Below are 16,227 nucleotides of genomic sequence, written 5' to 3' on the forward strand. Positions count from 1 at the left end.
TATATATATATATATATATATATATATATATATATATATATATATATATATATATATATAATCAGAAACCTTTCTACCATATAACGGTGTAAGATTTTTTTATTTTATTGATAACAGCATCAACCACTTTGGTTATTAGCTGTACTGTAGTTAATACATAGATAATGAAATCTAAACAGTATTTTAGATTATCTATTAAATCTATTAATTCTGTAAATCCTATTTGTAAATAGGATTTACAGAACATTAATAGTTATAGTGTGTTTAAAACAATATCTTTCAAGTAATTAAACATATTTGTAAATTTACAATGTGCTCCTAAGACTGCTTTTATATTGCTAGGTAGTAAGTGTTTTTGTCTTTCACTAATATAATTAGGACACTCTATTAAGATATGCATTAAATTAATGTCGCAGTTATATGAGCCACAGATAGAGCGATTTGATTTGGAGATAAGGTAGCTGTGAGTTAGTCTGCTATGACCTATACGTAAACGGGTTAGGTTAACAAACGGCACGCGATTTAAATTTATCTCGCATCTAGATTCGGTTAAGGGATTTACGATGTGTAGAGTTGATTGTGAAAGATTCCATTCATTTTTCCATTCATGTATATTTTTTTTCTTTAAGGACCGATTTGTAGTCGGAAACGGACACTAAGTTCACTAGAGGCACTGTGTATCCAGTCGAATGTGTGATGGAACCCAGAAAAAGCGTACTTACTGCCTCGCGTTTTTTAGCAAATGGAATTGTTCTTTTATTAAAATACCTATGGGATTACTTGTTTATAAATGTTCTATCTTATGTAATGTATCGTAACTGTAAGATTTACTTCTTAACAAATTTCTTCCATTCTTTGCCGTTTCGTGTCAACCTTCTTGCGTCTATCATGTCACTCCTCTTCTCTTCAATATATTGCCGACTAATTCATCCCATGTCTGTTTTGGTCTTTCCTTTTTTTTTCAATATTTTTGTTTCCCACACTCTTCTCTTTGGTACTGTGTCCTTAGATAGAGAAACCTTTAAAATGGCGCATTATAAGATTTTTAAAGAAAAACAGAAAAACAAGGCAAAATCGTTATTTTGCCTATACCTTTTGTAAAAATTAACTCTTTGTGAATGCTCCCAAAGGAGGGACTTGTAGTGCTTAACTAACTCTCAAAATTTCAGGTCGGTCCATCAATAATAAGTTGAAAAGTTATTTAAATTAATTATACCATAGGTAATTTTATTGTAATAATTTAAGTCATAGAATATTGATGATATGGTTATTATGGTGATTAATGGTGACTACCAGTGTGGATTCAGGCCTGGCAGATCGACTATTGATCAAATATTTACAATAAGACAAATGCTTGAAAAGTATTGGGAATATAATCACGACGTGCATCAGATTTTTATAGACTTCAAACAGGGTTATGATTCAATTAATCGTGCAACATTATGGAAGGCAATGATCGAGCTCGGCGTACCCAAGAAACTAGCTGCGGTAACACAAATGTGTGTAAGTAACTCTTTTGCACAAGTTAGAATAGGGGGAGAAATATCAAATGCTTTCTGCGTAAATTCTGGACTGAGACATGGAGATCCGTTGTCCCCATTGTTGTTTAACTTGGCCTTAGAATATGTCATGCGAAAAATATATCCAAAAATCAAACCAGACATAACTGCTCGGGGGGCAAAAATCATACTCGCCTTTGCCGATGACGTAGACGCAGTAGCACAATCAACATTAGAAATTAAGGATATTTTCTCGAGCTTAGAAGAAGCTGCATTAAACATCGGTCTAAAAATAAATGAAGACAAAACAAAATACATGGTCGTCTCAAAAGAAGAACGACGGCGATAAGGCAAAACAGTACTATAAATGATCACAACTTCGAAGCGGTTAAAGAATTTAAATATTTAGGAGCAACAATCACAAATGACAACAAATTAGAGCGAGAAGTTGAAACGAGAATAATGGCAGGAGACAGATCTTTCTTTGCAATGTAACATCTAATGAAGTCAAAACTTCTTTCACGAGGTACAAAAATCCGGATATATAAGACAATAATACGAGCAGCAGTCGCGTATGGAAGCGAAACATGGACGCTAACAAAAAGAGAAATAAATAAATTGCTGGTGTAGGAACGTAAAATTCTTCGAATGATATACGGACCTTGCAGAGACAGCGTGACAAACGAATGGAGGGGCAGATACAATAACGAGCTAGTGTCTTTATTCGGAAAAGAAACTCTAGTCAGATATACAAAGGCCAATAGACTCAGATGGGCAGGGCATGTGATAAGCCCTGCGTAGTAAGGTCAATCGCCTTATAAACAATGTATTCTGGGAAAGATCAGAGGGAAGAAGGTCTGTAGGGCGGCCTAGAAAAAGGTGGAAAGATGCAGTCAAAGAAGATCTAGAGAAAATGGGAGTGCGACAATGGGAATTACTGGTACAGGACCGACAAACATTAAAGGCAATAGTAAACGCGGCAAAGACTCACGAAGAGTTGTAGCGCCATTTATGATGATGATGAATAATATATAATATAGTGTAGTGAAGTGACTAGTTAGTGTAGTAGTGTCTGGGGCTCGGGAGACTGAGACCTCGGAAGCCCTGAAGAAGACATCAGAGAGGATGTCGAAAGCTCGGCCCAATGGATATCGACGCGGTTCAACCCGGAAGACTGGTGAGTTTAATATTAATTTTTATAATAGTATTAATCTTAGCTCTAGATTTAATATATATTGATACGATTGGGGTTTATAGAAAATAATTTATAAGTTATATACTACATAATATTAGATATAAAAAGTATTTGATTATTTTAAATAAGTTATATACTAGAGAATTTTATAAAAATATATTTATGTGAGGGCATTTTAAGAAATTAGCATATAATAATTGTAAAAAGTTGTATTTTAGTAGTTATGATTTTGTAGATATATTTAAGTGAGCCATGTGACTAGGCAACACACTATACATACTCTCCAAGTGACATTTTAGGAATTAAAGTGGGGTTATAATAATAATGTTAGTTTAAAATGTTTAATTTATATATATTTAATGATTTAAATGTTTATTCTGATCTGAAAAGCCTAAATGTCAACAAAATTATTAATAGAACATTAACGAATTCTCCAGAATGCAGAATTTGATCTTTGTTTATGTTGGAACATTCTGGAATAATGATTATGTCAGTGGATCGAACAGATATTTTTTTTCGAGAACATCCATATAGAAGGAATAGAACAAATGGAACATGATTTATTGCCAGATGACTCTAGAACAGAAAAAAAAGATATAAATACCCGGTGATTTGGATTAGAATGGATCAGTTATGAGTTACAGTTACTATGAGGCCAGTTTTATTATGAAAGTTAGTAGAACATAGACACATTTAGTTAGTGAAGTCAATTGTTCACAGTTTTAGTAAGTCAGTCAAGCAGTTTAGTAAGAAAGTCCGTCCAGTCCATTCAATTAGTCAATCAGTTAAAAATAGTCCAATTGTTTAATATAGTGAGTTAAATGAAGATTAAAAATTATGCATATATTTTAATGCACATTTATAATGATACACAAATAATTATTGAAGATTAAAAAAGTATATTAGAAGAATATTGTAAGAAATTAAAATTATATTATGATTGGAGATTAGTATAAATCAACTTATAATAATTGGATATTGGTATATTGAAAAGAAGAATAAATATAAATGCTGTTTTGCTGGTTTGCTTGGTGGTTTATAAATGCTGGTGAAGAAAAATATATCTTAAATTGGTAGAAGCTGATAATTGGAAAAAGTAATTTCACAAAAACAAGGATAACCGAAGTACGAAGACAGTCAGTGGTGATTAGAATCTATATAGTGGAAAACAGTTCATTTAGGCATTCAGTGAAAGAAAGGTACAACATTTTGTTAATATAATTTAGTTAGTGTCATAACAATTTCAATTTTGATGATAGTTTGTTTAAATTTTACATTGTCTATAGAATTTAATTAGTTTTATAAGAATATCAATTTAAAGATAGTTTATTTTAAATTTACATTGACTAGGTTAGATATATATGTGTGTTTCATAATAGTTATAATAAAGATAATTTAAAAAAGTACTTACAAACTAATTCTTTGAGAACCGCGATAAAAACCCTATATTATTAAAATACTCATTGCTCATCATTCAAACAAAGAAAACATCATAACAATATATATATATGTATATATTGTTTAACCCTTTATCGACTTCACCGATATTTTCCTACACTAAGGTTTCGTTCAGTTATCTTTGAACTGTCTGTCTCCTTAACTTTCTCGTCTAGTAGTTGGACGGTATCAATATTTTTGCGAGACTTCTTCTTGATCACCTTTTTTAATTTTAAATTGTGTTTTAGTTACGTTATTATGATCAGACCCAGATCAGTAAATCAGAAGTTGTAGCTGATTTCATGCAGTTTCTAAATCGATTTTTTATTAGAATGAAGACGATTTGGTTTCTAATTATTTTATTTTCTTATTCTGCATTTATCTTTTAGGTGTAGAGTCTTCGGGGTAGTTATTAATAATAATAAGTTGATCTTCAGGTTTAGTTGTGTGCCCCAGACCATATCCCCCACAATATTTAAACAGCGTCCTCTGATGACTGTGGCATTAAAATCTTCGAAGGATATGGTACTTTATTAAGCAAAGTGATTCCTGAAGGTATAGTAAGAATTTGACTTCAGTTACCGTGTTAAATCCAACAAGATTGTATATGATTATGCATTATTAACATTACAAAAGCGTGACGCCACTGACAGGAGTAACGAACTTAAAATTGCTTGAGTACCCAAATTCAAAAACTAGTTTTCACGAAAATAATTATTATTTGGCAGCACCAAATTAGACCCCAACCAAAATAACAGTTGCTGTAAAAGTTTTTATGGCACCCACAGACAAAGTAATTATTCTTAATAAGCATCCGACTGAGGTGAAAAAAAAAAACGAAAGATAATAGGAGGACCGTGTGGTAATAAGATTCGTCTCACGTACCATCAAATCGTGTTGTTATTCATATTTATTTATGGATTTTTGCGCATTGATTTTCGAGAGTTGGTAAATATGTTCGCATAATATAAATAACTGGATATAATGAGTAGGTACTTAATGTTTTCAAAGCTTTGACTTCTTTACACATGTATGATTGATTCGCTTTACATAACAGCAAGATTGCTTGATTGTACTGTTAGTTTTTGGCCAAACCTCCTCCGTCCACTGTTTGCGTGTTTGGAAACATATTTGAAGAAAAGCTTCTATACTAGCGTTGTATTACTTTTTTCGCTACAGTAAAATGCTGAGGTGATCGTCACGGAACTAGCGACACAAGATGCCGTCGTCACAGGTAGCATCACAAAATAGCGGTTCTTCACATCCATTCACTACTCTTTGATCAGTTCATTTCTAGTCATCACATATTTACTCTAAGCAGATTTAAATTAAAAATAGCATGAAAAATAACTTACAAAATTCAGACAATAAATGAAAAGTAAAAAATTAAAAGTATCAATTAATTAAATCTAGTAAAACAAACAAAAAGGTAAAAGATCGATACCAAAATTCGGTACGAAAAATCGTATTAATTCTCGAACGTCAAAATTTAAAAGTAATTATAAATGTCATCCAATAAATAACAATATAAAATCGTCTCTTTAATAGCACCCGATTTCATAATTAATTAAAATACAAAAAAAAATTAAATATAAGAAATTTTACAGTCAATGGACCGTGGAAGTGATGACGTAGATTTTATTGACATCTGTCAGTTTCACTTTCCAAACAAACCTTGTTTAGTGTGGATAATTTGTATTTTTCGTTATTTTTTCATTTTTTTTTTACAGAATCTTTCCACTTTTTGCAATATCTAAGTATTCTAATAGTTACTACAACAATTTTACAAGGTTGTGTAAATAATAAAGCATGTTGTTTTATAAAAATAGGAATAAAATGCATGTATCAATAAAGTAAGGTTAGAATGTCTTTAATTTAAATTTTTAAACTATATTTCATAGAAATAGAACACTGAATTATGATGGTATTATCGTAAAAAACACCATACTTAAAAAAAAGCAGCAGAGGAAGCAAAATGTTAACTTTATAGAATTTAAAAAGTCTTGAGATTGGTCATTTCAACTTTTGTTTGGAAAGTAATTGACAGTTGTGACGTCACACTTCCACTGTCCATTAACTTATAACTATTCATTATAACCTCAAAATTTTGACAATTATCTTTGTCTTACTTTAAGTTTATTTAAAATGTTATTTTTTCATTCATCATTTGAAATGACTCTGATTTACTTCTTTAAGTTCGAATTAAAGAATTTTAATAATGCACGCCACTCAAAAGTTTACAGCGAAAGAATGAATTGTTTAGAATAATATTATGACATATTTCTTTGAAGGGTTTCCTTTGACAAAAGATACCGTTATGTATTTAAACAGATTGAATCGCAGTAAAACTCCGTTCCAAAGAGGTAAGTAATATTATTAAGGTATATTAAAACTTGTCATCACATTAACATTAATGGATAAAAATCATTAAAAACTCAAATTAACCAATATTAATGTTCAAATGTGTATAGAGAAAATATTAATAAACATAATATAGTTAAGAGAGAAGCTGTTACACCAGTCCAACAGATATTTTTAACATTAATATTTTTTGCTTCTATAAAAATGAAAATATCAGTAGTTGATTATATGGGTATCTCGAGGACAACAGTTTCAAGAATTGAAAATGTTTCAAATAAATGATAAAATGGTCCAAGTTGAAGAAGAGTTTTATGCCATTCTATGTAACTGCAGTTATTTGTACTTTAATACGAATTGGTCCATATGAAGGTGCAAATGCTGGAATATATCGTTCATAAAAAGAAGTTTTGCAATTAATGTTCAAATAATGAGTGTCTAGCTTAAAAATTAGAAATATTGTTGCAAAATGGCTGAGGTCTGTACATGATCAAACAATATTTAATAATAGTGGCATACAAAGATTTGAAGCTGGAGACTTTGTTTGGTGTATACTACTTTTTATAGTTGGTGGGTGTTGTTACAGTTTCAAATCATGTTTAATGACACAGCTAGACAAGATGCTAGAACAGAAGCAGATAATCTTTAATGAATCTCCCATACGAACTAGGAATGTTGTGGAAAGGCAACATAGGGTATATAAACGATGATTTCCAATTTTTAAAAATCAAATGAGATTAAATTTGAATGTGACTTTGAGTGCAATATTACCAACAAAAGTAGTTCATAACATTACCATAGAAAATGAAGTCTTGTTTCCAGTAAATTATAATCTAGACTAAAAAGAAGACTATTTAGTTAAGGCCATAAAAAGGAAAAAAGAAGACAATTTCTCTCAATTTCAACCAAAAGTTAAGTGAAATGGTCTTCTTTCTTTTTAGGGAGGGAAATTCTATTTTAGGTTGAAATAGAGGGAACATTATTGTGAATTATGTATTTAACAACATCTTGCAGAACTAGATTCACAGTAGAAAAACCCTCACTTAAGTGCACTTTTCTTGCGCATGCCTGAGTTGTAGGCCAATCCTAGAATGTCCTAAACACCATCAGAAGCTCTCTGAACAACATCAGAGACGATCTGAACACCATCAGTAGGGCTCTGAACAACATCAGACACGATCTGAACGAAATCAGAGGCGCTCTGAACTACATCAGAGATGAATTGACATGACACGTGACACGGACAGTCCTTGTCACGTGTCACTTCAAGTCGTCTCTGATATAATCCGTCTCACGTGCCATGCCAATTCCTCTCTGATGTAGTTCAGAGCGCTTCTGATGGTGTTCAGATCGTCTCTGATGTTGTTCAGAGCGCTTCTAATGGTGTTTAGGACACTGGCCTGCAACTCAGGCATTCGCAGGAAAAGTGTGCTCAAGTGAGGTCTGTTCTACTTAAAGCAAAATTGAAACAAACACAATTACCAACCTACTAACTTAAACACCTAAATTTACTTTTAATAATGAAAAGAGCTGTACTTATTATGAAATCGGGTGTGAGGTGTGACACTAAAGTGTACTTTAATCTAAAGCGAGCATTAGTTTAGGTTATCATTATGAAATCAGGCTTTAATTTTATATAGACCTCTCCAGTTCTTCTTTATAAGGTGTTGAGGTTAACACAGCTGTTTTTTCTCTCCTTTTATCATTAGGGTTCATTTTTCTTTCTGTGTGAGGAAGGGCAACTAGTACTCTGGGAGTGACTTGAAATGTATTGACAAAGTACGAACAAGAGGGTATCGCATTAGCATAAAATTTATTGCAAGAAAAAGGAGGAGGAGTAATATGACAATTTTCCTTATTTTCAAGCACCTTAGGAGATTTTTTTGGTGAAAAAGTATCTGAAGGCAATGCAATTGGGAGAATTCTCATTTTCTGCATCACCATCAACTTGGTTTTATGATAATGATGGTGTACGAGGTGAAGAGCGCCGATTATTTTCTAAAACGGGACCAATCATCGGATCGTTCATCGGTGTTTCTGTGGTTTCAGCTGGTTCAAACATCCAGTCTTAAAAAATTTCCAGATTGAGAGGTTGAATGCCAGTCTTTCTAAACCCATTCACAGTGGTTTGACGTCAGCAGCTTTCATATATGCGCTTCCGAAAAGATTTCCTATTTGGGGGACTGTGATTGGTCGACTTGGATGTCGCTGCATCCATTTTGGAACTTCTGACGTATAATAAGTGCTGAGTGGTGACATGAAACTGACGTCTGGAAGCTGCAATCGATGCGTGGCATGCGGAGGGAAGCACAACATTACAACACCAATATCTCTAGCTTTCTCTATGACGTCAATATTTTTTGTGTGGGTCGTATGTCCGTCCAAAACTAAAAGAACAGGATGTTCTTTGAAGCGTTTTGAAAACTCAATAAAATGACTAAACCAATTAGAAAGAATTTCTTTTTGCATCCATCCTGACGAACCATAGAAAGCTTTACTGCCAGGTGGAGCATCATCTATCAGTTCAGTATTTGTTCTGGACCTGGGAAAAATGAAGGTAGGCGGCACAAATACACCAGAAGCACTCATGTTAATTTCCACAGTAACAAGAACACCACGTTTAGCTGAAGATATACACACAACTTGCCTTTTTATCCGCAATGATAAACATTTCGATCTTTTCTTTGGCACAGTCATTATACCCATTTCGTCAACGTTGTAAATCCGTTATTGTGGAATTTTATATTTTTAAGCACGGCAGTAAGCAAGAAAAAATAATTTTTTACGGCAGGCCTATTAAAACCCATGGCTCTAGCTGGAGATGTTGGCTCAGGCCATTTAATCCATTGTGTTGAGCTAACTGAAAAGCCGAACTTCGAAAGTCACTCAAAGTAAAACCAAATAGTCGTGATTCCATTAACAAAGTGTGTTCCACCAACTCCTCCTCTTGTTCCGCTGTGAAAACCAGTCTGTGACACCCTAGTCCTTTCTTTGCTGAATTTCGTTCGATAGTTCCATTTTTAGTTTTTTTTACTCTCGCTACAATAGTTGTTCGAGATACCCCAAAGCCTTAAGATAACCCATTCTTCCGCCAAGAACCTCTTCCACTGCTTGGCGTATACTTTCCTCATTCAACCCTAAAAAAATTAAATTTAATATGCTTGTTAAAAATTATCTACGTTTTGGTTGAACAAAACGGGATAGTATCCAGTTTTATCCAACGACTGGATATTCCATTTTACCCAACTAAACACTGAATATTGTTTTAAAATTTTTTAACAAAAAAAAACAGTTATCATAATCACAAATATCGCAAAACACAATACGATACGATGGATTTTTTAATAACATCTGAGGCAGTAGCAATTTGTTGATATTACGCTTAAAGTCAAGTCTCTTACAACAATTTTAATTATTAATTTCGAGGAACTCCACATTTTTTGCTTGACAGTATCTTCACGGCTAAGCGCCAAGTCATCGCCCTGTATGTCAATCGCAATGTCGCGTGTTAACGCTTTTTTATTCGTTCAACAATTTGTTCGACTTACATTAGTAGAAGTCAGGCATGCCGCAGAAGTCGTCGGCAAATGCTATTATAAAACTACTTTTTGTCGTCATTTTCATAACACTAACGATAATGAAAGATGTGGTTGACATTAAAGGAAATCAGAGACAGCTGTGACCTTGAAGAAATGAATTTTGCGATGCCGGTATAGACATTGGTAAAAAAACTTAAATAATGAAGACATGAAAAAGTTAAATTTCTAAATAACTTCGAAATAAATCTTGCAAGAACGACATTCACGTTCATTACACGTTCATGAGCACAAACTTCAAGCACAGAAGTAGTAAATTAGATCAGATCATATAGAGGAACAAACGCGGACACGGACCATTTTATAGTAAGAAAAGAAATAAAAATAAAGGTAGTTAAAAAAAAAACAAGGCAAAACAAAAGAAGATGGAACCTGGAGAAGTTAAAAGTACAGGAACTAAGAGAATATTATGAGAACCTAACGTACAATCTAACAAAAGCAAATACCACAGAGGAAATATGGAAAAATATAACAAAATCTTTTTTGAATTCAGCGGAAGAGGCGCTAGGACAGAGGGAAATAAAAAGAAGGAAAGAATGATTCGGTACAGGATGCGACACCAAAATCAAACAGAAAAACCAAGCAAGAAATAAATAGATATCAACTAAAGAAGAGGATCACCGAAATGAATACTAAGAAAAAAAGAAAGTAGCAGACCAATGTTACAAAAAACACAAAAAAATTTTGTGAATCAAAGAATTGTTAAATACCTAGAAAAGAATAGTAACAACAGCCCTAAACTATTAAATCTCAACAAATAAAATACACACATAAAGAGGAAAAATGCGCAACGAAAGACATGAGAGATAATGAAATATTGATAAAAACATATAATGAATATTTGAACATTATTTAAAAAATGAAAACAGCAAAAAAACACCTAGTCCAGATAAAATTCTGAACGAGCTGATTAAATACGAAGGCGAAAAATTATTATCAAACATTTACAAACTAACAGAAGATGGGAAGCAGAAGAAATTATACGAATATTTAAAAAAAGGAGGAGTAATAGTCTGTAACAACTACAGATGAATATCTCAACTGAGTTCAACATACCAAATTGTAACAGCCATCACCGGACAAAAACTCACTCAATTGACAGACAAAAAATTGGGGCGTACCAGCATGGATTGGAGCGTAATGAGATAGTGATGCGCAACATATAGCCTCTCCTATTCAAATGTCAACCTCACCTGCTCATGTGATGATCTAGATCATGGTCATCTGGTGCATCGTGCTAGATAACCAACGAGGCTCTGAGGTCCGAGTATTGCCGCTATAAGCAATCCACCATTTACTGAGCTGGTAAGTGGACGTAATGATGGTAATGACATCAGAATGCAGAAGACAACGAGAAACCAATGTATTAAAGGCCCCTAATGACATCTTTAGTAAAGCTATCATGGCTAATACAACTAAAGTGGAAACAGTTACTAATCATGGAATACAGAAGCCAAGATTCGGTAGGGGAGGTGATCCACTTTTAGATCACAGTGCCTCTCAGGTCGTAACTCAGAGAAACCCCTGTGACAGAACTAGAAAGTACAATTAATTGTACTGATATCCTTTAGTTTTTTAAGGGCCTGATAATGCGTTGGAAACAACGAAACCGGTCGATCAATTTTTTGTTTAATAAAAATCTACAACCTAAAACGTATTGTAAATATAAGACCTAATCCCTATCATTCATGAATATGTGCTTACACCAGCTACCGTTTCATCACTTAATTTATCTAATTTATCTAAGAAAGATTTTTCTTAATTAAATTCTAATTAAATCCCCTGAAAAACACTTGCATATTTAATGCCTGTTCCAACAGCTTCTAAAACATCTTAAAAAAAGAGTACAAGAAGTGGCAAAGCTGCCATTGTAACAAGCACTCCTTAGAAAGATGAATTAGAGAGAAGTATTTAAAAAAGAAAATTACCGTCAACCTGTGACATTGAAAAAAATTTTGTGAAAAAACTAAACCTGCCCAACAGAAAAAAAGTAAATTGTCAGTGGCCAAAGAAAAACAAAATAAACGTAAAAGAGGATCCAGCAGTTCTTCATCTTTAGATTCGGCCCCTGTAGTAGAGTATGATTCAGATGTAGATGACCTGGTAGAAAACTTTAAAGAAGATCTCGTTTGTATTTTTTTTGCAAAACTCCATATTCTGAAGATTTCAAAGAATGGATGATCAATGGGTGATCTGTCCAATTTTAAATGGGTTCTCGTTGAATGTTCTTGGTGTGAAAGAGACCGGTGTATTTGTTACTTTTGCTCTGATAAATATATTTACTGTGTGTTATTCTTAAATAACTAGATTTTTAATTCATAGAAAAAATACCTTATTGTTAGATGTATTTTTATATGTCATTTTCATATTTCATTACGACGACTAACGCGAGAAAGAGGACAACGAATTTATGCAAAACGAGAACTACATTTTCATATTTCATTGCAAAAAAACATTTTCATATTTTATTACGACGACTAACGCGAGAAAGAGGACAGTGAATTTATGGAAAACGAGAAATGTACTTCGCATCGGTACTTGGAATATAAAGTCTCTAAACACAAGAGAACAGGAAATTACAATAGAGCTTGTAGAAAAAAATATAGATATGATATATGTGCACTACAAGAAACGAAGTAAAAAGGAAACTGTCAAATTATGCTAGATGACTATCTGATGATTTACAGTGGTGTTGCGAAAGAAACCAGAGCCAAAGGAGGAGTCGCTCTGTTAGTACACAGAAAATTTTTACACCAAAGTACAAGAATGTAAATATACCTCTGAAAGAATAGTAAGTGTATAAGGTAAACTGGATGCCAAACCTCTAAATGTGATAACAATCTATGCTGCAGAGAACAACAGAGATACCATTACAAGGGAAAACTTCTACGAACACCTTCAGACTGTAATAAACGAGTCCCCAAATGATGAATGTATAATTATTATGGGTGATTTTAACGCCCATGTTGGCAATCATATAGTTTCAGGAAAAAAACAGCGAATAATGAAAATATCAAAAATAAAAACGGAGACCTTCTGACGAACCTCTGCAGCATAAACGAAATACATATTAATAATACATTTTTCCCTCGCAAAGAACAATACAAATACACATTTGAAAACAATAGAGGAGATGAAAGATCTATGATAGACTATATTTTGTCGAATAGAGAGTTACACTCCTCTCAAATCTTGGACGTAAGAGCACTAACATCAGCAGAAATAGGAAGCGATCATAAATTGGTATTGTGCAAAATCCGAATGAAAACACATATATGTGATAACAAAACACCAGAATACACCACAAAGATAAAAGTCGAAAGCTTACAGGATGACTTCACAATATACCTATTCCAAAAAAGAATAATCGAAAAAAAGCAGAAACACATATATCACAGAAAGTGATGGAGTTGAAGAAAACTGGGCAAAAATTAAGTCCAATATCTTAGCCTCGGCCAAGGAAGTTCTTGGTGAAAGAAATATAAACAAAAATAAATTGTTACCAAGGCGAAGAACTCAATGATTTTGTACAGAAGTGAAGGAAAAATGTAAAGAAAAGAAAAAGGCTTACCTGAAATACATGTAAAACCAAAACACAAGAGGCATAACATAATTAGAAGGCAATTAGAAACGAAACACGTGTACTTGTAATAAAAATAAAAAATGATCTCTGGGAACGCTTTTCGAAAGAAATGGAACATGATATTTACGGTCTGCAAAAGGAAATATGGCGCTTCATAAGAGGTCAAATAATGGAGATAAAGAAACTAATAAAACCAAAACTTATAGAAAAGGATACGTGGATTGACTACCTAAAAAAGCTCTATGCAGAGGAAGAGCAAACGACGATAGAACCGAAAACACCAGAAATTACCACAAATGAAGAAATTAATGTAAATGTACAGGAAGTTCGGAAAGTACTTGAAAAGCTGAAGAACATAAGAGCAGCAGGTAAAGACGGGATACTAAACGAATTACTGCAATATTGTGGAGCAGCAATGACAGAACAATAACAACTTTAATTAATAAAATTATAAAACACAATAAAATACCGGAAGAATGGAGAACAAGCGAACTAATTCTACTATTCAAAAAAGGAGATAAAAAACTACAGCCAAAAAACTACAGAAGTATAAACTTGTTAAATACTACCCTAAGTGCTAACAAATCAGAGGATAGGTTTAGAAGATGAACAACAGGGTTTTCGTAGTGGAAGATCGTGTACAGATACAATATACGTTATAAAGCAAATTACTGAGAAATCACTAGAGTATAATAGACCAGAATTTATGTGTCTGATTGGCCTATAGAAAGCGTTTGACAGAGTAAGACTCAAAGATATAATCCATCTTCTGTATAATAGAGAAGTTCCCTCAAACATTATAAAAACTATCGAAAACATCTACAAAAACAACAAAATGGAAGTCATAATAGATGGATAAGTTACAGAACCTATAGAAATAGGCAGCGGAATAAGATAAGAGTATTCATTGAGCCCCATGCTTTTCAATTTAATCATGAATGAAATCAGCAAAAGCGTTAACAAAGGAAGAGGATACAGAATGGGAAACAAAGAAATAAAAATACTCTGTTACACAGAAGACGCAATATTGATAGCCCAAGATGAAGATAGTCTGCAAAGTCTGGACCCTAGATTAAACATAAGAGCAAAAGAATTTAATATGACAATCACCTCTCAGAAAACTAAAACAATAGTAGTCAGCAAAGAACCAACGAGATATAAAATAGAAATTGATGGCATGAGTATTGAACAAGTAATGGAAATAAAATACCTGAGCATTACACTGTCCAGCTATGGAGATCTGGACAAAGAAGTGAGAGATTAAGTACAAAAAGCGAATAGACTGGTAGAATGACTTAATAACACTATATGGCCAAACATACACATTAATACTAAGATGAAGTCAAGAATTTATAAAGCCAGTGTAAGACCAATAATGACATATGCCTCACAAATAAGACCCGACACAGCCGCAACGGCTACTGGGAACGGCAGAGGTGAGAGTTCTGAGAAGAATTACAGGACATAAGCTGAGAGATCGAAGGAGAAGTGAAGATGTTAGAAGAAAATGTAACGTCGAGTCTATAAATAAATTGACACAAAATAGAAACAAAGAATGGAATAACTACATAAGCAGAATGGGGGAGACCAGTGTCGTCAAAATAGCAAGAGGTAAGTCATCAATTCGGCAAAAGAAGTATCAGACGACCGCGCAAAAGATGAAGTGAGAACCTTCAATAGAGGTATTAATTCGCCAATGAACAAGCAACATTGCTTATAAAGAGAAAGAAGAAGGTGAAGAATTTTTATAAATAAATAGTTTTATTCCAAAAAACCCAAAATAATTGAATTTATTTTGAAACTTTACATTGTAAATGGTACCCCATATTAGGATACGATACCTCTAATATGGGGTAGAAATCTTTGAGGTATTTTTTCTAAGCTGTGTATTTTTGCTAAACACTTTATAAGTGTTCAAGAAAACCTAAAATTTAAAAATAGTGCCTAAAATTAATTAGCTTATTATTTTTTAAAAGTATTTAAAAAAACCCATATTAGGTAACTTTTCTCCAAGTAGACGACAAATAAACGAATTCTCGATACTAGTTTTAAAATATTTTGTAATTATTATTATAATTAAAATTGCAAATAAATAATTTTTCTGAACTTTAGGCCGAGTATAAACAAACAATCGACAATAAGTTTTATTAACAAAATTTAATAATGAAATTACTATATAATCATCTTATATTTTTGTATTTACTTTAAATTATATTATATTGTATTGAAGATGATAATTGCCGAAACGTTTGTTCATTGTAACAAAATTGGTTCAAAATTACGATATAATGATCAAGGAATTAACATTTTGATACCTGAAAAAACTGAATGTATATAATCTATTAAAAGACAATAATTACTTACTTCTCGGGGTAAAGAGCCATCGCAGACCACCCAACTGAAACCGCAAAAAACCGCGACGATGTAAAAGTTCATTCTCACTTCGAATTCGACGATTACCAGAGACACAGCTGAAAGACCACAACGCGGTAACGGAAGACAAAGAATACTAACAGAAGATCCTCATGCCCATCATCAACGGATGATGGTCATGTGTGA

The 16,227-nt window shown here is 32.9% G+C and overlaps 1 protein-coding gene across 1 annotated transcript in view; it reads right to left on the reverse strand.

Moving 5' to 3' along the window:
- The window catches only part of LOC140431251 (trypsin-1-like), a 57,982-nt gene extending 41,755 nt beyond the window's left edge, over positions 1-16,227 (reverse strand). Inside the window, exon 1 of the mRNA XM_072519187.1 lies at positions 16,033-16,227. Coding sequence (XP_072375288.1) covers positions 16,033-16,104 — 72 coding nt within the window. The 5' untranslated portion in view covers positions 16,105-16,227. The remainder of the gene's footprint in view (positions 1-16,032) is intronic.

Source organism: Diabrotica undecimpunctata, unplaced genomic scaffold, assembly GCF_040954645.1.
Source record: "Diabrotica undecimpunctata isolate CICGRU unplaced genomic scaffold, icDiaUnde3 ctg00000602.1, whole genome shotgun sequence".
NCBI lineage: Eukaryota > Metazoa > Arthropoda > Insecta > Coleoptera > Chrysomelidae > Diabrotica > Diabrotica undecimpunctata.